Here is a 22,413-nt window from a genome sequence, read left to right as displayed (position 1 = left end):
CACACCTACACCAGCAAGTACATACACTGCCCACAAATACACAGAATTAAAATCAGAACTTTTTAAACATGTAAAGCATGGGGAATGGTAAAATTAACTATAGAAAATGAGAGTAGCAAAGGAGAAAAATTGTAACTAGTCACAACTGAGGCCTCCAACTGTGTGAGAGGACTTCCGAGTTCTGATCAACTGGCCTTTGTTTCCAATGAGGAGGCCTTTAGAAAACTGGTCTTGAATTACAAATAAAATGGTCTGGTTTGAACATGTTCCCCCAAGGTCATACACCACTCTTAGTGAAAGGTATTGGGTCAAATTACAGGTGGTTAGAACAGAAAGCTTTGTCCCCACAGTGGACTACCCCTTGCTGGGGGAGCACATTGGTTATCAGAAGAGCTCGTTTTGTTTTGTTTTGAAATTATGTATATGTGTGATTGTGTTAGTTGTTGAAACCGCTAGGGCTCCAGTTACAGGTGATTATGAGCCATCTGATGTGAGTAGGAGGAACTGAACTCGGGTCCCCGAGATTTTCTCAGAGGGAAGATGGATTTGGTACAACGTTGAGCACTTCTTCCTACCACAGAGACAGTATTCCAAACTGTGTCCAGGTGCAGTGACCCCATGACTAAGCACCAAGAAAGAAAGGAAGGAAAACATCATCTTTTTTTCCCCCCAGCTTAGCACAGATCTGAAAATACATACTCCTAACCCTTGAGCCATCTCTTCAAAAGCAAGCTTGGCCCTCTCCAGTATCTTGCCTTTCAGTGTTCCACCATCCACCACAGGGACAATGCAGCCCCCTCGGTCCTCACTAGCTGCTGGCACTCTGTTCTTGGGCACCTCCCGGCCTCTAGAGCCAGGAACAAAACAGATCTGTACTCAGATAAATCGCCTAGTTTAAGGTGTCCTGTTACCACTATAGGAGACAGGCTAATACAGAAAGGATGTACATTAGAGAGATCACCGAGGTAACAAGATAACTAAACACAACGACAGACCACCAGGGACGACGGGAGTGGGGCTGCATACACGTGGTAGATGGAGAGAGTGAGGGAACTGCTCCTGAGGACAAGGCCTTCGGAAGCAGTCGCTAGCTGGAAATCTTCAGAGCTCAGCAGGTTCTTTTGTGAATTAACAATTTCATAATTCCCACCGGTACGTCTAAGTACATTTAAGTACCGCTTTACCTTGCAAGCGGATAGGAGGTGCATGACAAGAGAAATGTCATGTTAAACACAAAAGCAAAGGGAAGTGAAACCTTGCAGGGTCCCTTGAAGTGAAGGGTATGACTCAGTGTGTCACGGCTAGGACTCAGAGGGATCAGGAAGTAAACATGCTGCATGTAATTTCATCTGTGTGTGATGGCTTGGCCAGCATCCTCCAGCAGGTGTTCCTTCAAGGCACTTCTCCTGCCTGAGGGGCCTGTGGACTGCAGGCACTGAAGTGAGATCCCCAGTGTTTACCTCTCACTGCAAACCTTGGCTCCAGATGAGTGCTCAAACTTCCATCCAAAACACATAACTTAAATGTGAAGTTGGAGGACACTCAGTACCTCTGAAGGACTCTCCTACAAGGCCTGCTCAGACACACTGCTTCTGCCAGAATCATGCAACACGCCAAGAGGAAGGTGCCAAGGTCTTCCCAGATGGAGTTTCCTTCGGGTAGGATGTCGAGAACGTTCTCCTATTACAGAGAAATTTCCCAGTTTGTGTCCTGGTACAATGACTCTCTGACTAAATGGCAAGAAAGAGGGGAAGAGAAGCAGTCAGCATCATCTCTGTGTTCCTCCGCTTAGCAATGACTTTGAAGATAACCTAAGCCCAGGCTTCCATCTAGATATTTCTCCAAAGAGAAGTAAACAGCCAGTAACACATGGGAAGACGCTAAGCATCCCTGGGTAGTGGAGAAATGAAATTCAAACCCTGATAACACGGTTCCACGCCTAATAGGATGGCTATGGTCAAAAATCAAAAGACAATAATAAGTGTTGACAGGCATTTGGAAAACATGAGCCCTCGTGTACTGCTGACAGAAATGGAAAGTGATTCAGCTGCTCTAGAAAACAGCCTGGCGGTTCTTCAAAATGTTAAACATAGAATTAACTATGAACCAACAACCTGACTGTCTGGATATAGTGTAGAGCAATGACAACACCTTCCATATAAAAATGTCTTCATCTATGTTCAAATCAATATTATTCATCAAAGCCTAAAGGTTAAAAAAAAAACTAGTTTCCATCAATATAGTGAAAGATTACTCAGCTCTCAAGGGGAAAAAAAATGGAATTCTAACACATTGCAACAAAGACGAACCTTGAAACATGGGGAGGGCAAGGAGTCCAGTTCAAACAGCCAAGTGTCCAGAAGAAAGGACGGGCACCGGAAGTGACAGCTAATACTTATGGAGTTCCCTTATAAACTGCTTGCTCCATGTTTATGCTCCATGTTCTGGAATTACATGGGTGACAGCAACACAACCCTCACCTGTGACTATAGTAAAATACCGTGAATATAATAAAAACTACTGTCAGTTTACCGCCGTGAGCTGCATGATGTGGAAATTTTATTTTAATTCCAAAAACAAACCCAGCCGCCACACAACCCAGCACTGCTGGCCTCCCTGGGACAGACTGGGTGACTTCCCCACGTATCAATTGATTGACAACCACCTTGAGCTCCCTCTTCCCACAACTCATGCTGTCTCTCCAGCCTCTCTAGATATAGAAGTGTCCCATCCTGGGCCTGATGTGGTCTCTCCACATTTTCAGATTCTCTCCTACATAAAGGAGACAGGGCCTGATCCCTTCTCACCAGCTGGGTGACTTCCTGCAAACTTGCTTGAATTCTTCAAGCACCATCCTCATGCGTCTGGTAGACATACTGTAGCCACTTGCTGGTATGAGAATGAAGTCAGAGACTGAATATAAAATGCTTACAGTGGCTCTTGAACCAAATTAAATAATAAATGTGACCAACATATTCTTGCCATGAATTTCTTAGTGCTGCTGTGCCAAAAACTACGATTCAGAACCCAGCTCCTACCCTTGTAAAAACCCTCAGTCTAGAAGGGTGGATGGCATCTACATGCAATTGCAGTGGGGGACCTGCTAAGGTCTGGGAGATCTGGATGGGAGCCCATAACTGGACACTTAATAACAAAAGTCAGAGAAAGCTTGGCTTGTGTTGGCTCTCTGACAGGCACTCTGGACTCACCTTCTCACTGCAGGTCTAAGGAACACACAGTTCCAAACAGCAGACAGACACTAAATCCCTACCTGAAGTTAGTGTCTAGGTTCTTGCAACCTCAAGCATCAATATTATCTGGGGCTAAGGGCAAGCACCAAGTTGGCAGACTGAAGGATGCTGTCTGGGAGTGGAGCTGGACCACAGGGCTTCAGGGCAATGCAGTTTGTTCCAGCAGGATGCCTAGACTGGCACTTCTGAAGGGCAGTGCAGGGGAAACTAACCCTGGCTCCCAAAAAGCTAGGTCAGACCTACTATGGCTAAAAAGAATGCTGTCACCCCAATGTCACCCCAGGAACTGGATGTCAGCTTTAATCTGTGCACTGAACACTTTGAAAGTATTCAGAGACATATCTTCCTCACAAATGGCCCAAAGACACATCAGTCAATTCTCCCTAAATTATCTTCTTATACACTGAATGATGGTGGCCTCTCAAACTTCACCAGCCCACAGTAAGTCAGAATCTACAAAATGAACTATCTCCTCGTCCAAAATGACTAGCGTCCTCACAAGCAGAGAAAATTTGGATTCGGATAGGTAGAAGGGCCATGCAAAAACAACGGGAGATGAAGGCCTAGTTAGCTATTCAGCAGAGACCGAGCCTCAGGGAAACACAAAACAAAGAATACTGCTAAACCACACATAGTGGTCTCTTGCCCCGGCAGTGAGACAATGAATTCCAGTTGTTTGGGCTACCGGGTCCACAGAACTTTATCAAGGCAACCTTCTTGACTAATACCCACCCTATCTACAGAAATGAGTATCCCTCCTCCTCTGAATTCCAAGTACGTGGCAGAAAATAGGGGTCACTGTCCTTACTAGTGAGTAAAACTTCAGAATAGAAGGGACTTCTGCAATTTAGAAGAAATGCATACATTTAAGTATACAACACCCACCAAAAGAATTGACCAATCAAAATATCACCCAGACATCCTTTGGCCCTCCTCCTTTCTTTCCTTCTCTTTGTGCTTTGATTTTTACTATTAGAGAAAGGCTGGCCTTAAGATACTACAGGGTCTCAGCTTGGAGCTCAGAATTCCTTGACACAAGCCTGCCTCAGACTCCATACTGCACCACCCTCCTGGCCTAACTGTGATTTTGACGAACACAAATACTGTATCTGAGCTGGGTCTGCTAGTGCATGCCTTCAATTCTAGCATTCAGAAGATAGAAGCAGGGCGATCTCTGAATTTGAGGCCAGGTCTAAATAGAGAGTTCTAGAACAGCCAGGGCTACACATTGAGCACCCTGTTTCAAGACTAAATAAATAAATAAATAAATAAATAAACAAATAAATAAATACTATATCCAAGATCAGGGCTAACAGATAGTTTTGAAATCTTGCCTACCATTCATCCTCCAGGTTTCTTCTGTCATGGCTCATGTCAATAAATTCTTCATTTTCATAGATAAGCAGCACTTTGATCCATCATCTTAAATGTTCTTCAAATTAAGTTTACCCTGGACTTAGATAAAACAACTTTTGCTTCTATGTCAAAATTAGCAGTTATCTGACAACGGCTTATATTTTTATTATTAAATGTAGAATCATCAAGACTACCATAATTCAAGATCATCGCCATTTTGCGTGCTGTCTGACTCTGTTCAGTGTAGTTCATATCCGCTGAAGTGCTCCCCTCAGCCACTGGGCGATCTCACACATATTCTACATAAAAAATAGTAAAAAAATAAATAAACCTTAAAATTCAACTCAGAACAATTTAAAGAAACTGTGCAAACCTTAAAACTTAGGAAAATGCTTTGCAAGGCGTCAAAGGCAGCCTTCTTTCTCAAAAACTTATCCCAACTCAGGGTAATTCACAGGCTACATCAGCAGGAAATCCTACAACAGTGGCTCTCAACCTTCTTGATACTGTGACCCTTTACTAGATTCCCCCAACCATAAAATTAACTTCATTGCTACTTCACAACTGTGATTTCGCTACTGTGACGTAAGTAATACATGTCCCGAGTCAAAGAAAAATAAAAGCAAAAATGAAAGTCCATTGCCACTTACCTTTCTGGGAGCCGAAATGAGGAATTTAGGGAGAACTGATACACTGGAGCAATGGCCCTGTGGTTTATAAGTAGCCACATCTTTTGAGTCAGCCTTTGATGAGCGGCTGACACTTTCGGCTACTGCTAGGAGTCAGCAAACGCCATGCCCTGTAACACTCTATAGACTATAACTTCGGCACGGGTACCAAGGTTTAGTTTGTTTTGTTCTTTATTTGACTGGGATTTTGTTTTATTTTGTTTTGCTTGAGATAGGGCTGTAGCTCAGGCTAACCTCAAACTCACGATTCTCTTGGCTCTGCCTTCCAAACACTGGCACAACGGGCATGTGCCCCTATACCTGGCTGGTGCGTTTTGAGATTCATTGAACACATACTAGTGATTTTACACACAAAAGTGAGTTGTTTTTCTTTTTTCAGCCACTTCAATTCAAGAAACCCAGCAGACTGCCCCGCTCCTCGGTTAATGCACACTTGGCAGGCCCATAGGACACTGAACACTCCTGAGTGGAGCAGCCATGCCTATGGGCATCCTGTGCTTGCCAGGGGCCAACTTTACCCCTAGACCGTTAATGCTGGTTGCACACTGCTACTATCCCTAAAACGTGACACCGATTCACGAATAAGAAGTGTGAACGGAAAGAGAAGCTGTTTCTCAGAAAATAGAGACGAGCGTTTGGAAAGATGCTGTAGAAACAAATTATGTCAGAAACTGCTATCCAAAAAAAGGTGTGGGCAGGATAAATACAAAAGACTCAAAAGTCATAAAAGAAAATACGCGGTATCTGACACCTGGGTGGCTTTGCGAATGTCCTTGTGAAGAAGCAAAGGCCAGAGCAAACGCATGCACGCACATGCACTGCACGAATGGCATTGCTGTGTCTCCACACGCTGAAAGAACTCCGAGCAGACAGAGCAGCAGAGCAGCAGGTACTCCAGAGGCAAACCAATGAAACTTAGACACTAACTGCTGCGACTGCAATTCAGACCCCATGACTTAAAAGCCATGTGACCGTGGCAGAGGTCTAGGCTTCCCCGGGCCATCCCTTTGCCATTCATTAGACAGAGACAAAGATGACAGCCACAGGTGATACAGGCTGGGCTCACGCCCCAGCCCCAGCCAGTCCAGTGTTACTTATGAGTTTTTGTTCTCAGCATACATACTGCTACCAAAGAGACAGACATAAGAGCTCCAGGCCCTGTGGGGAGACAGGCACGGAAGAGTTTGCTGCTTAGAGCGAGATTTTACAGCTTAAGATTGGAGACCACAGTGTTAACCGAACAAATGGTGGGGGGGCGGGGGCGGGGGACACCAGGACTGGCAGCTGTGAAGGCTCCTTCTGAGAAATGAAAAGAGGAAACGGAGTCCACAGTTTCAGACCCGCAAAGCCAATCACGGGAGGGGACTTTCAGACCACAGACCACTGTCTTACTTTTTCTTCAACGTAAAATAACAATTGTGTCATTTGCAGGAAAAAAATACGGATAGAACTGGAGACCATTGGGTCAAAAGACATAAGCCAACTCACGAAGACCAACATGTCATGTTTCCTCTCAAATGTGGACTCCAGATTGCTGTTAGAGATGTGGCCCTGGAGAAAGGGACTGTCTGGGGAGAGACACGGAGACAGCAGTGGGAAGACAAAAGAATAATGGCGGGCAGTGACTGTTAACTTGCACGCTACCCACGCAGGACACCACCCATGATGAAGCTGGTTATTTTATTTAAAAAAAAACAAACAAACAATTTCTTTAAAGGGGGTTTTTAAAATGCAAATCAGACTGAATTTGCTCAAGAAGCTCTAGGAGAGGTTTTCTTTGAACCAGTTATTAAATCAATATTTAAAAAAAAAACACAATCTACCTTAACCCCCCACCCCTTAGATTCCATGCTTTTAGCCTGAATTGAGAAAGTACTAATGTACTCCAGAGTTCAATCAGCAAAGAAGCTCAAAGATCCCTACAAGAGCAGAATGTAGAAGACACAGGCAGGCAGGACAGCATTCCCCTGGTAAAGCGCTCCATTTCAGGACCTTACAGCAGCCCTCTCAATCAAAGGCCAGGCCTAACAGCTTAATCAGGTAATGGTTTGCCCAAAATAGAATCTTCAAGAAACAAGGGCTGTTCGGGAATAAGCACAAATCAACATCAGTTAGAGTACTATGGCCAGAAAAAAGAAACACACCGTGTTTCTCTATATGGGACTTCGGAAGGACTCCAGACTTCTTTTATTGACATGTTCACTCCCAGATACCCTCCAAAGACTCCTAGCCACCAAGATCTGCGTGTGTAGCAGCTCTCAATTACAACACTACAATTCTGTGACCCAGAATAAGGTCTGTGTGCAGTCACATGGAGTAAGGCCAGGAGGCTTTCACCCCAAATTTCTGTAGCATCTCCTTAATGCTCTGATGGGAAGGATTACCAAGATGGGATCCCACCTTGCTTCCTCTATAGCAGACCAGGTATCAGTGATGAGCAAATGGTATTTTAGTAAAATACATCATTTTATTTGCTACTATAGCAAATATTATTAAGGAATTATGGGCTAAGACATTTGTTTTTTGTGTTTGTTTGTTTGTTTGTCTCTCTATGTAGGTCTGGCTCTCCTGGTACTTGCTAATGTAAACCAGGCTGGTCTTGAGCTCAAAGTGGTTCACCTACCTATAGATCCTCTGCTGGGATTAAAGGTGTGCCACTGTGCAAGGTCAAAGATAAAGGCAGTTGTTCTCATGTTAATTATTTGTAATTTCTAGAGAAGAAACCTGTGTTTCTAAGTATGATACATTTGAAGCCGGAGTAGACGGTCCAGTTTGGCCCTCCATTTTTATCATGGAGGAGCTACTAACTCATAGCCCCAACTATTGCCACATTGCTCTCTGTCAAATGACATCCTCCCTCCCAGTGAACTTGTTCCCAAGGTTGTTCCTCACTCTCCCCTTAGGCTGAGGTTTCCACATACCCTGTGGAACCAAGCAGACTGGTACCAAGTCACTGTGTTCTCTGCCTCTCAGCAATACTCACTTCCTCCCTCACACTGCACTTCGCCTTGGTAGCTAACTACCTGTCAGATTCCTATCTCCACTCAAGACTGTCCGTTTCCTCAACACAGGGCAGGTCGCTAAACCACTGACCTCATCGGGGAAGAAGCAGAGCAGGTGCTCAGTCAACAAGGAAACAAACTGGCAGCTCTCTGCTCCCAGACCCGGTGAGAGAGAGACCCAACCGCCTGGTCAGGTGGGCACTCCTGAGGCTGCAGAGCGGAAGAGACCACCAACACTGCTCACCCCTGCCCACATCCCTGGCCCAAGAGGAAACTGTATAAGGCCTCTGGGCTCCTGTGGGGGAGGGCCCAGGAGCGGCAGGACTTCTGCGCCTGAGACACCACCGGATCCTGAAAGAAACAGACCGGATAAACAGTTCTCTGCACCCAAATCCCGTGGGAGGGAGAGCTAAACCTTCAGAGAGGCAGACAAGCCTGGGAAACCAGAAGAGACTGCTCCCTGCACACACATCTCGGACGCCAGAGGAAAACACCAAAGACCATCTGGAACCCTGGTGCACTGAAGCTCCCGGAAGGGGCGGCACAGGTCTTCCTGGTTGCTGCCACTGCAGAGAGCCCCTGGACAGCACCCCACGAGCGAACCTGAGCCTCGGGACCACAGGTAAGACCAAATTTTCTGCTGCAAGAAAGCTGCCTGGTGAACTCAAGACACAGGCCCACAGGAACAGCTGAAGACCTGTAGAGAGGAAAAACTACACGCCCGAAAGCAGAACACACTGTCCCCATAACTGACTGAAAGAGAGGAAAGCAGGTCTACAGCACTCCTGACACACAGGCTTATAGGTCAGTCTACCCACTGTCAGAAATAGCAGAACAAAGTAACACTAGAGATAATCTGATGGCGAGAGGCAAGCGCAGGAACCCAAGCAACAGAAACCAAGACTGCATGCCATCATCGGAGCCCAATTCTCCCACCAAAACAAACATGGAATATCCAAACACACCAGAAAAGCAAGATCTAGTTTCAAAATCATATCTGATCATGATGCTGGAGGACTTCAAGAAAGACATGAACACACTTAGGGAAACACAGGAAATCATTAATAAACAAGTAGAAGCCTACAGAGAGGAATGGCAAAAATCCCTGAAAGAATTCCAGGAAAACACAATCAAACAGATGAAGGAATTAAAAATGGAAATAGAAGCAATCAAGAAAGAACACATGGAAACAACCCTGGATATAGAAAACCAAAAGAAGAGACAAGGAGCTGTAGATATAAGCTTCACCAACAGAATACAAGAGATGGAAGAGAGAATCTCAGGAGCAGAAGATTCCATAGAAATCATTGACTCAACTGTCAAAGATAATGTAAAGCGGAAAAAGCTACTGGTCCAAAACATACAGGAAATCCAGGACTCAATGAGAAGATCAAACCTAAGGATAATAGGTATAGAAGAGAGTGAAGACTCCCAGCTCAAAGGACCAGTAAATATTTTCAACAAAATCATAGAAGAAAACTTCCCTAACCTAAAAAAAGAGATACCCATAGGCATACAAGAAGCCTACAGAACTCCAAATAGATTGGACCAGAAAAGAAACACCTCCCGTCACATAATTGTCAAAACACCAAACGCACAAAATAAAGAAAGAATATTAAAAGCAGTAAGGGAAAAAGGTCAAGTAACATATAAAGGGAGACCTATCAGAATCACACCAGACTTCTCGCCAGAAACTATGAAGGCCAGAAGATCCTGGACTGATGTCATACAGACCCTAAGAGAACACAAATGCCAGCCCAGGTTACTGTATCCAGCAAAACTCTCAATTAACATTGATGGAGAAACCAAGATATTCCATGACAAAACCAAATTTACACAATATCTTTCTACAAATCCAGCACTACAAAGGATAATAAATGGTAAAGCCCAACATAAGGAGGCAAGCTATACCCTAGAAGAAGCAAGAAACTAATCGTCTTGGCAACAAAACAAAGAGAATGAAAGCACACAAACATAACCTCACATCCAAATATGAATATAAAGGGAAACAATAATCACTATTCCTTAATATCTCTCAATATCAATGGCCTCAACTCCCCAATAAAAAGACATAGATTAACAAACTGGATACGCAACGAGGACCCTGCATTCTGCTGCCTACAGGAAACACACCTCAGAGACAAAGACAGACACTACCTCAGAGTGAAAGGCTGGAAAACAACTTTCCAAGCAAATGGTCAGAAGAAGCAAGCTGGAGTAGCCATTCTAATATCAAATAAAATCAATTTCCAACTAAAAGTCATCAAAAAAGATAAGGAAGGACACTTCATATTCATCAAAGGAAAAATCCACCAAGATGAACTCTCAATCCTAAATATCTATGCCCCAAATACAAGGGCACCTACATACGTAAAAGAAACCTTACTAAAGCTCAAAACACACATTGCACCTCACACAATAATAGTGGGAGATTTCAACACCCCACTCTCATCAATGGACAGATCATGGAAACAGAAATTAAACAGTGATGTAGACAGACTAAGAGAAGTCATGAGCCAAATGGACTTAACGGATATTTATAGAACATTCTATCCTAAAGCAAAAGGATATACCTTCTTCTCAGCTCCTCATGGTACTTTCTCCAAAATTGACCATATAATTGGTCAAAAAACGGGCCTCAACAGGTACAGAAAGATAGAAATAATCCCATGCGTGCTATCGGACCACCACGGCCTAAAACTGGTCTTCAATAACAATAAGGGAAGAATGCCCACATATACGTGGAAATTGAACAATGCTCTACTCAATGATAACCTGGTCAAGGAAGAAATAAAGAAAGAAATTAAAAACTTTTTAGAATTTAATGAAAATGAAGATACAACATACTCAAACTTATGGGACACAATGAAAGCTGTGCTAAGAGGAAAACTCATAGCGCTGAGTGCCTGCAGAAAGAAACAGGAAAGAGCATATGTCAGCAGCTTGACAGCACACCTAAAAGCTCTAGAACAAAAAGAAGCAAATACACCCAGGAGGAGTAGAAGGCAGGAAATAATCAAACTCAGAGCTGAAATCAACCAAGTAGAAACAAAAAGGACCATAGAAAGAATCAACAGGACCAAAAGTTGGTTCTTTGAGAAAATCAACAAGATAGATAAACCCTTAGCCAGACTAACGAGAGGACACAGAGAGTGCGTCCAAATTAACAAAATCAGAAATGAAAAGGGAGACATAACTACAGATTCAGAGGAAATTCAAAAAATCATCAGATCTTACTATAAAAACCTATATTCAACAAAGTTTGAAAATCTTCAGGAAATGGACAATTTCCTAGACAGATACCAGGTATCAAAGTTAAATCAGGAACAGATAATCCAGTTAAACAACCCCATAACTCCTAAGGAAATAGAAGCAGTCATTAAAGGTCTCCCAACCAAAAAGAGCCCAGGTCCAGATGGGTTTAGTGCAGAATTCTATCAAACCTTCATAGAAGACCTCATACCAATATTATCCAAACTATTCCACAAAATTGAAACAGATGGAGCCCTACCAAATTCCTTCTACGAAGCTACAATTACTCTTATACCTAAACCACACAAAGACACAACAAAGAAAGAGAACTTCAGACCAATTTCCCTTATGAATATCGACGCAAAAATACTCAATAAAATTCTGGCAAACCGAATTCAAGAGCACATCAAAACAATCATCCACCATGATCAAGTAGGCTTCATCCCAGGCATGCAGGGATGGTTTAATATACGGAAAACCATCAACGTGATCCATTATATAAACAAACTGAAAGAACAGAACCACATGATCATTTCATTAGATGCTGAGAAAGCATTTGACAAAATTCAACACCCCTTCATGATAAAAGTCCTGGAAAGAATAGGAATTCAAGGCCCATACTTAAACATAGTAAAAGCCATATACAGCAAACCAGTTGCTAACATTAAACTAAATGGAGAGAAACTTGAAGCAATCCCACTAAAATCAGGGACTAGACAAGGCTGCCCACTCTCTCCCTACTTATTCAATATAGTTCTTGAAGTTCTAGCCAGAGCAATCAGACAACAAAAGGAGATCAAAGGGATACAGATCGGAAAAGAAGAGGTCAAAATATCACTATTTGCAGATGATATGATAGTATATTTAAGTGATCCCAAAAGTTCCACCAGAGAACTACTAAAGCTGATAAACAACTTCAGCAAAGTGGCTGGGTATAAAATTAACTCAAATAAATCAGTTGCCTTCCTCTATACAAAAGAGAAACAAGCCGAGAAAGAAATTAGGGAAACGACACCCTTCATAATAGACCCAAATAATATAAAGTACCTCGGTGTGACTTTAACCAAGCAAGTAAAAGATCTGTACAATAAGAACTTCAAGACACTGAAGAAAGAAATTGAAGAAGACCTCAGAAGATGGAAAGATCTCCCATGCTCATGGATTGGCAGGATTAATATAGTAAAAATGGCCATTTTACCAAAAGCGATCTACAGATTCAATGCAATCCCCATCAAAATACCAATCCAATTCTTCAAAGAGTTAGACAGAACAATTTGCAAATTCATCTGGAATAACAAAAAACCCAGGATAGCTAAAGCTATCCTCAACAATAAAAGGACTTCAGGGGGAATCACTATCCCTGAACTCAAGCAGTATTACAGAGCAATAGTGATAAAAACTGCATGGTATTGGTACAGAGACAGACAGATAGACCAATGGAATAGAATTGAAGACCCAGAAATGAACCCACACACCTATGGTCACTTGATTTTTGACAAAGGAGCCAAAACCATCCATTGGAAAAAAGATAGCATTTTCAGCAAATGGTGCTGGTTCAACTGGAGGGCAACATGTAGAAGAATGCAGATCGATCCATGCTTATCACCCTGTACAAAGCTTAAGTCCAAGTGGATCAAGGACCTCCACATCAAACCAGACACACTCAAACTAATAGAAGAAAAACTAGGGAAGCATCTGGAACACATGGGCACTGGAAAAAATTTCCTGAACAAAACACCAATGGCTTACGCTCTAAGATCAAGAATTGACAAATGGGATCTCATAAAACTGCAAAGCTTCTGTAAGGCAAAGGACACTGTGGTTAGGACAAAACGGCAACCAACAGATTGGGAAAAGATCTTTACCAATTCTACAACAGATAGAGGCCTTATATCCAAAATATACAAAGAACTCAAGAAGTTAGACCGCAGGGAAACAAATAACCCTATTAAAAAATGGGGTTCAGAGCTAAACAAAGAATTCACAGCTGAGGAATGCCGAATGGCTGAGAAACACCTAAAGAAATGTTCAACATCTTTAGTCATAAGGGAAATGCAAATCAAAACAACCCTGAGATTTCACCTCACACCAGTGCGATTGGCTAAGATCAAAAACTCAGGTGACAGCAGATGCTGGCGAGGATGTGGAGAAAGAGGAACACTCCTCCATTGTTGGTGGGATTGCAGACTGGTAAAACCATTCTGGAAATCAGTCTGGAGGTTCCTCAGAAAATTGGACATTGAACTGCCTGAGGATCCAGCTATACCTCTCTTGGGCATATACCCAAAAGATGCCTCAACATATAAAAGAGACACGTGCTCCACTATGTTCATCGCAGCCTTATTTATAATAGCCAGAAAATGGAAAGAACCGAGATGCCCTTCAACAGAGGAATGGATACAGAAAATGTGGTACATCTACACAATGGAATATTACTCAGCTATCAAAAACAACGAGTTTATGAAATTCGTAGGCAAATGGTTGGAACTGGAAAATATCATCCTGAGTGAACTAACCCAATCACAGAAAGACATACATGGTATGCACTCATTGATAAGTGGCTATTAGCCCAAACGCATGAATTACCCTAGATCGCTAGAACAAACGAAACTCAAGACGGATGATCAAATTGTGAATGCTTCACTCCTTCTTTAAATGAGGAAAAAGAATACCCTTGGCAGGGAAGGGAGAGGCAAAGATTAAAACAGAGACTGAAGGAACACCCATTCAGAGCCTGTCCCACATTTGGCCCATACATATACAGCCACCCAATTGGACTAGATGGATGAAGCAAAGAAGTGCAGACCGACAGGAGCCGGATGTAGATCGCTCCTGAGAGACACAGCCAGAATACAGCAAATACAGAGGCGAATGCCAGCAGCAAACCACTGAACTGAGAATAGGTCCCCTACTGAAGGAATCAGAGAAAGAACTGGAAGAGCTTGAAGGGGCTCGAGACCCCAAAAGTACAACAATGCCAAGCAACCAGAGCTTCCAGGGACTAAGCCACTACCTAAAGACTATACATGGACTGACCCTGGACTCTGACCCCATAGGTAGCAATGAATATACTAGTAAGAGCACCAGTGGAAGGGGAAGCCCTGGGTCCTGCTAAGACTGAACCCCCAGTGAACTAGTCTATGGGGGGAGGGCGGCAATGGTGGGAGGGTTGGGAGGGGAACACCCATAAGGAAGGGGAGGGGGGAGGGGGATGTTTGCCCGGAAACCGGGAAAGGGAATAACACTCGAAATGTATATAAGAAATACTCAAGTTAATAAAAAAAAAAAAAAAAAAAAAAAAAAACAAGGAAACAAACTAAGGTAAATTATCTTCCTATGAAAAGTTACCTACGATCCCTAAGCATGACTGTTCTACGTGTCATTGGTGCTAATAGAGTACAGGGCCCTGTCAGACGCCACTCTGGGGCAGAGAACAGGCTATATAGCTATGGGTACCCACAACCCTACTCCTCGTCCAGAATACAGCATGCACAGGGAGGAGCGATGAGGTCAGAGAGTTGTGTGCATGTTCACACAGAGCAGAAGCATGCCAGTTGTCCTCAAAATTTCTGAAATGCCTCTGTGCCTGTCTTCTAGGAATTTTGAAGTTTCAAACAAGTCACCATCATCCCTGACACAGACAACTACCTTCATTCTTATCTCTAAGTAGGTCCTTCATTTCCACCCACTTCATCTCCAGTCACTCACTACACCTCAAGCAAGAATAGCCTCTTTACAACTCCTAAAACACAATCCATTCAGGCCACAGCAGTCACAACAACTCAGCAGGAATTCATCTCACCAGCGTCTACCTCTATCCCCAGATTTCCCATGCCTGGCTCGTTGCCATCCACCAGCGCCCGGAGGAGACCTTCTATGACCTCCGTTTATCTAAACAAGCATCTCTTTGCCTCATCTCTCCTTACTCTTGCACCCACCTGTAATTAGGTACCTGTGTGAGGACATGCTTATCTCCCTATCCAGAAGGGAAGTTCCATCAAAGCAGCAGCATTGCCTAAAACAGCCTGCTACCCAGAGGGAGAAGAAGAAATGCCTGATTGAATGTTTAATCACCCGGAAAAAAATCAACAGTATCAAACCTCCACAGGACCTTGACATTAGACCCCAAAGAAACTCACCTTCTTTGAAAAACAAACATAGCCCCTTTCCTTTCTGAGGGATGCCCGCACTAAGACCTCTCTTTACTCACCCCCTCCTTCTCTTACAAAGCCACAACAGTCTTCGTGCCGACCACCTTTCTATCTGGAAATGACCCAGAATTCCTTGGCTCTGCAAACCGGAACTCCACCTTGGAGTGGAGCCCAAGGTCTCAAACTCACAGTTAGGGCCAAACAGAGAGGCCTTGACGTCCTCTGAGTTTGCTCCACACTCTGGCTACCACCCCAGCCTTTGGAGGAACAAAAACAGGAAAGGCATGGGGGCCTTCTGAGGCTAAGACAGTTTCAGGGATTTGGGTGAAACCACCCTTCTTACAAGGCCCTGACGCTTAACCCAAGACAGTGAGCCAGTGAGGTTCAGAAACAGGACATGGAAGGACATACTGAACTTGGTAAAATCCATACCAAGTCCTGGCTTTGAAATCAGACAAATGAAGAGATTCAAATCCTGGTTCTAGCATCTTTACTTCTGAAGGCCAATGGGGTGTTATCTCAAGCCTCTGAGCCTCTGTTTCCACAGCTATCAAAAGAGATGTTACCACGTCTACTTTAAGAGGATTGCGGAGTGATTTTTTTTCCTCCCCTGGATATTATATTTGGTTCATCTACCTACTCTTTAATTCCCCAACATGAGCCGATTATTCATATGGACAAAATACAAATGAGTTTCTGTGAGTTAGGGGAAAAAAAAAAAAACTGGGTTAACCAAACCGTTTCCGTGCTGAGCCACACAAACTGACTGACATTTAGTTAATTCTGTCGTGGAGGTGATCCAAGCTGATCCCTGAGCTGTGTTTATACTTGTGCACAGGAAGTGTACATTCAATACATATTTTTCAATGGATGAATGGAATGACAAGATGAACTCTATCTATGTTGATCCCACTAATCAAGTCTGTCAGACTAAAATCTGTTGGTGGAGTCTTTTTTTTTTTTCTTTTCAGAACTATACACGTTGCCAGGCATTAATAATCGACACGTGATTTGCCAATGAAGACTCAGAAAGAAATACAATTAAAACCTCTAAAAAGCTAACTACTTTGACACCGGAGTTTCCTTCAGATACAGAATATGAGGAAAACAGGCAGCCGGGATGTGGGATCTCTTTATTTCTTTTGGAGATTCTCGATCAGCTCTCCCTGCATTTATCGTCAGAAACCAAAGGGACGCTAGAAGAGAGAATGCTTACTCAGCAATAAACAAACACCGGAGGGTCATCGCTCATACTGTCCAGAATTTTGCCCAGGATATTCAGCAGAAGCATGCCTCTTTCGTTCCTGCCCCATAAATACTGAAGAAGGAAGAACATTGCCCCAGACCAAGGTTTGGCAAATGAATCTGATGAAACCGTCAGTGTCCCTGAAGGTTCCTGGTGACTATAATTATCTAGCTCCAAGAGGTCCTACCTTAGAGTTCACATGCAAAATGTCTCCACCTATCAAGTCAGCAGCATATGAGAGCAATAAAGACTTTAATTCCCATACAGGGGTACCTTTCCTCTAAGAAAACGCACATACTGGATGAGCAAAACTCACAGAAAGGAAGCTACGAGACAGCCACTCCCTCCTACAAAACTGCCCAGGGTTTGCTTTATAATGCCTTAATAATGGATTTAATGCCTGTGACTGACATGGGAGTTGGCAAATACCTTTGGTTTGGTATAGCGTGGTTTGGTACAGCAGTGCACAGGTGCTATGCCTAAACAAACAGCATGCTTGCCAGGAGCATAGTATAAATAAAGTCAGCTGGTCTCAGTCCTTGTCCCGGGAGTCACAAATGAGCTGTTTCAGAGGAGAGAGGTTTAACTCCTTTCGCTTCTTTCCTCATCTAAAGATGGAGAATCTCTAACAAAAGCAAACATTCCCGACTTTAGAGTGACTGGGGAAGAACGAAAGGATGTGGAAGCTGTCAGAAAACGCAAAGGCACGCCCTGAGCTCCAGCTCTCTTCCCCTGGACATCTACAGTAGGAAAATAAGAACCACTCGGGAAGCTGCAAGCAGCCACACTTGCTCACACTAGATCTGCTTCCTGCTGTTAACAAAGAGAACCCCCGAGATGTTGGGAAACTTCTGTGAATCACTATGAGCGCACACACACACAGCTCTCGGAGCATGGACACTGCCACCTGTCCTCAAGGACTCAGTGACAGCTTCTGGTGCCCCAGGACGACCACAAACGTTCCCACCCCAGCTTTGCACGGATCAAGCCTTAAGCCTATTACTTGGGTTTTACCAGACACTAACCATGTGCTAGGATTCCTCAGAAGAGTGACTGAATTGTGATCAGACCAAAGGAGTCACCGACTCATGGGACATATATGTGGCCTAGTGTGACAACCTAATGGAGGTAGAGGGCACCTTCCCACTGCTTACTGCCAGCGCCCTCTCTACACTTCACTGGGTTTGGGTGAACTTGCCTGAAGTTCACCCATCAGGGACACAACTCCAATAGTCTTCCAAGAACAAAACAGGACAAACTCCACACTGAACAAGAATTGTTACTGCTCCTCTCTAGACAGCCCCTTGTGGCTCCATCGTTGATTCAGAGCCAGGCCAGCTGCCTGAGAAGCTTCTGAGTAGCTGGGAACAACCGGCTCCATATCCAGTCTCAACCCTCCCACCTTCCCCTCTCTTCATTCGTATATCTTAGAAAGTATTAAGGCCCTTAATTCCTGGCCAGACTGAATGGTATAGGAACAAATAAATTCAGGGATGGCCAGAACAGTCAAAGGAGGGGGCAAAGTAACGGAAAAACTCAACACAAAGTCACACCAGGAATGCCAATACCAGCACCACGCCTCTCAGCTCTAGAGCACACCAGAAACACGTAGACTGAACCCTGGCTGGCACCCAGAGCTTCTTAGGCAGTGTCTGGTGGTACTGGTCCAGAGCCACACTGATGAAGTGAATGGAGAAGGACTGCCCCTGCTGTCCACCCTACTGAGAGACTTGAGATCCAGATTCGCCCATCTCTTTACTACACTGGGTCTTAAGAAAACCCCTGCTGGAAATCAGGCAATCATGCTGCTGGCCGCTGTCCCCCAGCAGCTGTGAAGGAGCATCATTATCAAGCCGGTCCTGATGTGAGTCTCCCAGGGCTGTGAACAGGGTTAGTTTGCAGAATGACTGAGTTGGGGTGACAGACAGACAGTAAGTACAATGTAGCAGGGAGTAGAGCACCCAGTGATCTTCTGGTTCCTGATCCATCCTGCAACCCTCTCTCTCTCCCCTCGGAGATAAGAATGTGCCATGGGACGGTGCCAAGAAAATGTTGTGACCTGCTTTCCTCCTCACTAATCTGTCCATGACCTGCCTCAGTTCACTGATTCCGCACTGAGAGCTCACTTTTCACTTCCAGACACCAAGAAACCACCTCGCCAAGCAGATCGGCCTCCTCAAAGGAGGGCAAGCAAAAAAGTACCAGCACTGACTGCGCCCCAGATCCCTGCAGATCAGGGTCTGAGAATTTCTGACACAGTGAGAAAGCTAATGACACTGTACACTGTTACAAATAGCAGGAGTTCTTGCCACCATGTATTATTCTACCGTGTGGGGAGTTAGTTCCTACAGACGGTAATTCTGTGACGATTAGAAGCATCCTCTCCCACTGGCCGGACCTGCCAGGCTTTTCTCCTTTAGTTCAGAAGGAACCATCCGCCCAGTATCCACACCCAAACTGGCCTTTTCTAGCTCTGGGACAGGAGGAGGAGCATGCTAAAAGCCAAGTTCAGGTTCAGCAAGGAAAAGCAGTGTTCCGTGCTTTGTTCACAGCTCCCTGGCAAATACAGTGCGTAAGTTTGCAAAATTTTTTTTTTTTGTCCACACAAATAGGCGTATTTGATGGGAAAACATGACTTTCCCTCCCACTAACGTAACCTTAAAAAAAAATCTCAGGATTTTATCAGGACAGTGGTAGTGCATGCCTTTAACCCCAGCACTCAGGAGGCAGGGGCAGGTGGATCCCTTGAATCCCTGAGTTCAAAGCCAGCCTGGTTCTAGGACAGTCAAAGCTACAGAGAAAGCATGACTCTGAAGAAAGACAAAAAAAAAAAAAAAAACAAACAAACAAAAAAAAAAACCAACAACAACAAAAAAAAAAAAAAACCCTCGTTTTTCTTATATGCAAGACTATATGCCTCAGTCCCTGAGGCAGTTAAAAGTCTGTGAAGTTCCATAAGCCAAAGTCCTTCTCCAAAGCAGAACCCACCGTACATAGCCTCTGCATAGCAGGGGACTATCACTCAGCATTCAGCTCTAGAACCTCAGGAACATGGGTTAAGCACTCTTTCCTCTCCCTTGCCACAAAGGATCCACTCATTTGTATCCTCACTCACAGCACCCTTCGCGGTTGCAGCCCTCACCTGTTTTCCAGAAGCGTCATGCACACCACCTCTCGGACCCCTGGGTTATTGGCCTTCTCCACAGAGCAGCCCTGTAAGTTCCACGTGGCCAACCTAAACACAGGTCGCCCATCCCTCATACCTCCAAAGGCCTCCACCGAGGGCCTCATAGAGATAATCTGCGTGGGCCCCCCTGGTGGCAGGTCCAAGTCCTCACTCTGCAGGCTCAGAGACGTGGGACTGGGATGAGGCTTGGCAGTGAAGGTAAGACCCCCATTGGTGTGGGTAGATGGGGGCCTGGACCTCTCTGCGAACACCTGGTGTCGTATTCTGTCCAGGAAGGCTGCATTGATTCCATCCATCCTCACCAAGTCCTCAACACTTCGGAAAGGGCCATGTTCGCGGCGGTAGTCCACGATGCTGACGGCCATCTTCTCACTGAGGCCCCGGACACTCATGAGCTGAGCAAGGGTGGCTGTGTTGATATTGACTCGTGGAGTGAGGGGCACAGTGGTGGCCAGGTGATGGGGCTGCTGCTCAGCCAGCAGATCCCGCCTCAGGGAACTGGGAGAGTGCTGTGCTGAGTTACCCTTGCTGCTCACACAGATCTCAAACTTGACCTGTTCTAGTTTAGTGGCCCCTACACCACTGACAAGTGCTAGATCTTCCACCTTCTTGAAGCCGCCGATATATTCTCGGTACTCCACGATGCTTCGGGCCACTGCACGTGTCACCCCAGGCAGGGTCATCAGTTCCTCCTCAGTGGCAGTGTTGATATTTAGTCGCTCCTGATTCACCAGGATGTTGCTGAAGTTGCAGGCAGCGCTGAACTTGCGGCTATGTGACAGGTCTGATGGGTCTCTGGGGATAGAGCGATGGCAGCCCAGGGTGCTCCCCATGGCCAACCACCACAAAACAATTCTGGATAGAGAAGGAACCCGGGAGCCTTTACAGGCACAAAAGAACAGGAGGTTGCAGGACTTATGGGTCGAGGAAGTTGCTGCAGACGAACATCAAATCTTCCATGACTAGTGTTCAAAATTACCTTTTGCTTGGCCCCCTAGAAATTGACATGGAAATTGATTGAAATTAATCAATCAACCCTTTGCACTCTCGCAGTGTTGGAAGTTCATAACGCGTAGGGGGGTCAGGTCAACTTCTAAAAACATAGACCCAGAAAGGCTGACCTTTGTGGGGTTTCCTCGGGTTATTTATCACACTGGATCCAAAAGGGGAACAGAGATATCCCCGCTGGGGCCACCTCCTCACTTCGGACGCCCCCCCCATACACACACACACACACACACACACACACACACACACACACACACACACACACAACGGGGCTCCTGCAGACAGGCAAGAAGAAGCCCCTACTGCGCTCAAAGCACTGTAACTTGGTAACTCGGCTGAGCCTGTGGCCGCAGACACTGAACAAGGATTTAGGGACCCACCCCCCGGATCTCCGATCCCCGCGTCCCACCTCTCCGCCGCTCTGCTGGGTCCGCTCTCGGTCCCCGGTGGCTCTACGCGCGCGTCCCGGCTCTTTCTCCCAGGGAAACTCTTCAGTGCAGCTTTCCCGGGGCAGGCAGGATTGCTCCTAAACGACAGTAGCAGCGGCGAAATTCGGCCCCCGATGCTGCACCAGGACTAGCGGCGTCGCAGCTGCGTCGATCCAGGCAAAACCCGGCGCCTAACTCGGGTGCGAGAGACGGCGGAGCGCGTCCCGAGCCGCGCGCCGCGCGCCACCACCGCCTTTCGCCGTGGGTGTCACAGCTGAAGTAGGGTCGCGGCGCCCGCCCGTGCCTCCGCCCGCACAGCCACGCCTCCTCCGCGCAAACTCCTCCTCCCGCCTCCCCGCCGCACGTAGGGGCGGGACAGGAGTGCCTTGGGGCGGGACCATTGGTGGGCCTCGTGGGGCGGGGTCGAGGGCGGGACTTGGGGACTGGGCGGGCAGTAGGAATGGCTCACTGTGAGCCGGGCTGTTTTTCTGAACCTGAGCTCCTACCAAGCTCCTTTTGTTAGGTGAAGCTGTTTAGGGCTACCTAAGGCAAGCGGGGGTCTTCTCTGTGAAGTAGGCTTGTCCTGCATATCCAGAGCTCCTGAAATTCTCAGACCGGGGATAAAATGGATCTAGCTCAATTCTCTCGCTACTTTTTAGGTCTTTCCTCCTACTCAGAGAGACCTTCGTGCTCCACTAATGTCTGGGAACCATGTGTCACTGGAAGAGGACTTGCCTCCTGGGTGTTCACAAAGGTTGTACATCTGCTGCCCTTTGCAAATTTAGCTCTCTGAGAAAATAAGGGCATGTTTCTGTTAAGTATTAAATCTAATCGCAAAAAAAA

The 22,413-nt window shown here is 45.3% G+C and overlaps 1 protein-coding gene across 6 annotated transcripts in view; it reads right to left on the bottom strand.

The window, feature by feature from the left end:
* Positions 1 to 21,846, bottom strand: part of Eepd1 (endonuclease/exonuclease/phosphatase family domain containing 1) — a 107,047-nt gene extending 85,201 nt beyond the window's left edge. For 3 of the 6 annotated variants that reach the window (XR_015626608.1, NM_001014088.4, NM_001429804.1), the window contains exons 1-2: positions 21,552 to 21,846; positions 20,090 to 21,128 (exon numbers count right to left, since the gene is read on the bottom strand). Coding sequence is in view for 2 of the 6 variants with exons in the window: in NM_001014088.4 (NP_001014110.1) it covers positions 20,090 to 20,967 (878 nt within the window). In the remaining 4 variants the exon portion in view is untranslated. Of the gene's footprint in view, positions 1 to 4,801; positions 4,907 to 20,089; positions 21,129 to 21,551 lie in introns of all 6 variants that reach the window. The other 3 variants (NR_190794.1, NR_190793.1, NR_190792.1) reach the window with 2 other exon arrangements.
* Positions 21,847 to 22,413: the final 567 nt, after the last annotated feature.

This window comes from Rattus norvegicus, chromosome 8 (assembly GCF_021556685.1).
Source record: "Rattus norvegicus strain SHRSP/BbbUtx chromosome 8, alternate assembly SHRSP_T2T, whole genome shotgun sequence".
NCBI lineage: Eukaryota > Metazoa > Chordata > Mammalia > Rodentia > Muridae > Rattus > Rattus norvegicus.
Note: the sequence above shows the minus strand (reverse complement) of the source record. Positions and strands in the feature narration are given on the sequence as shown.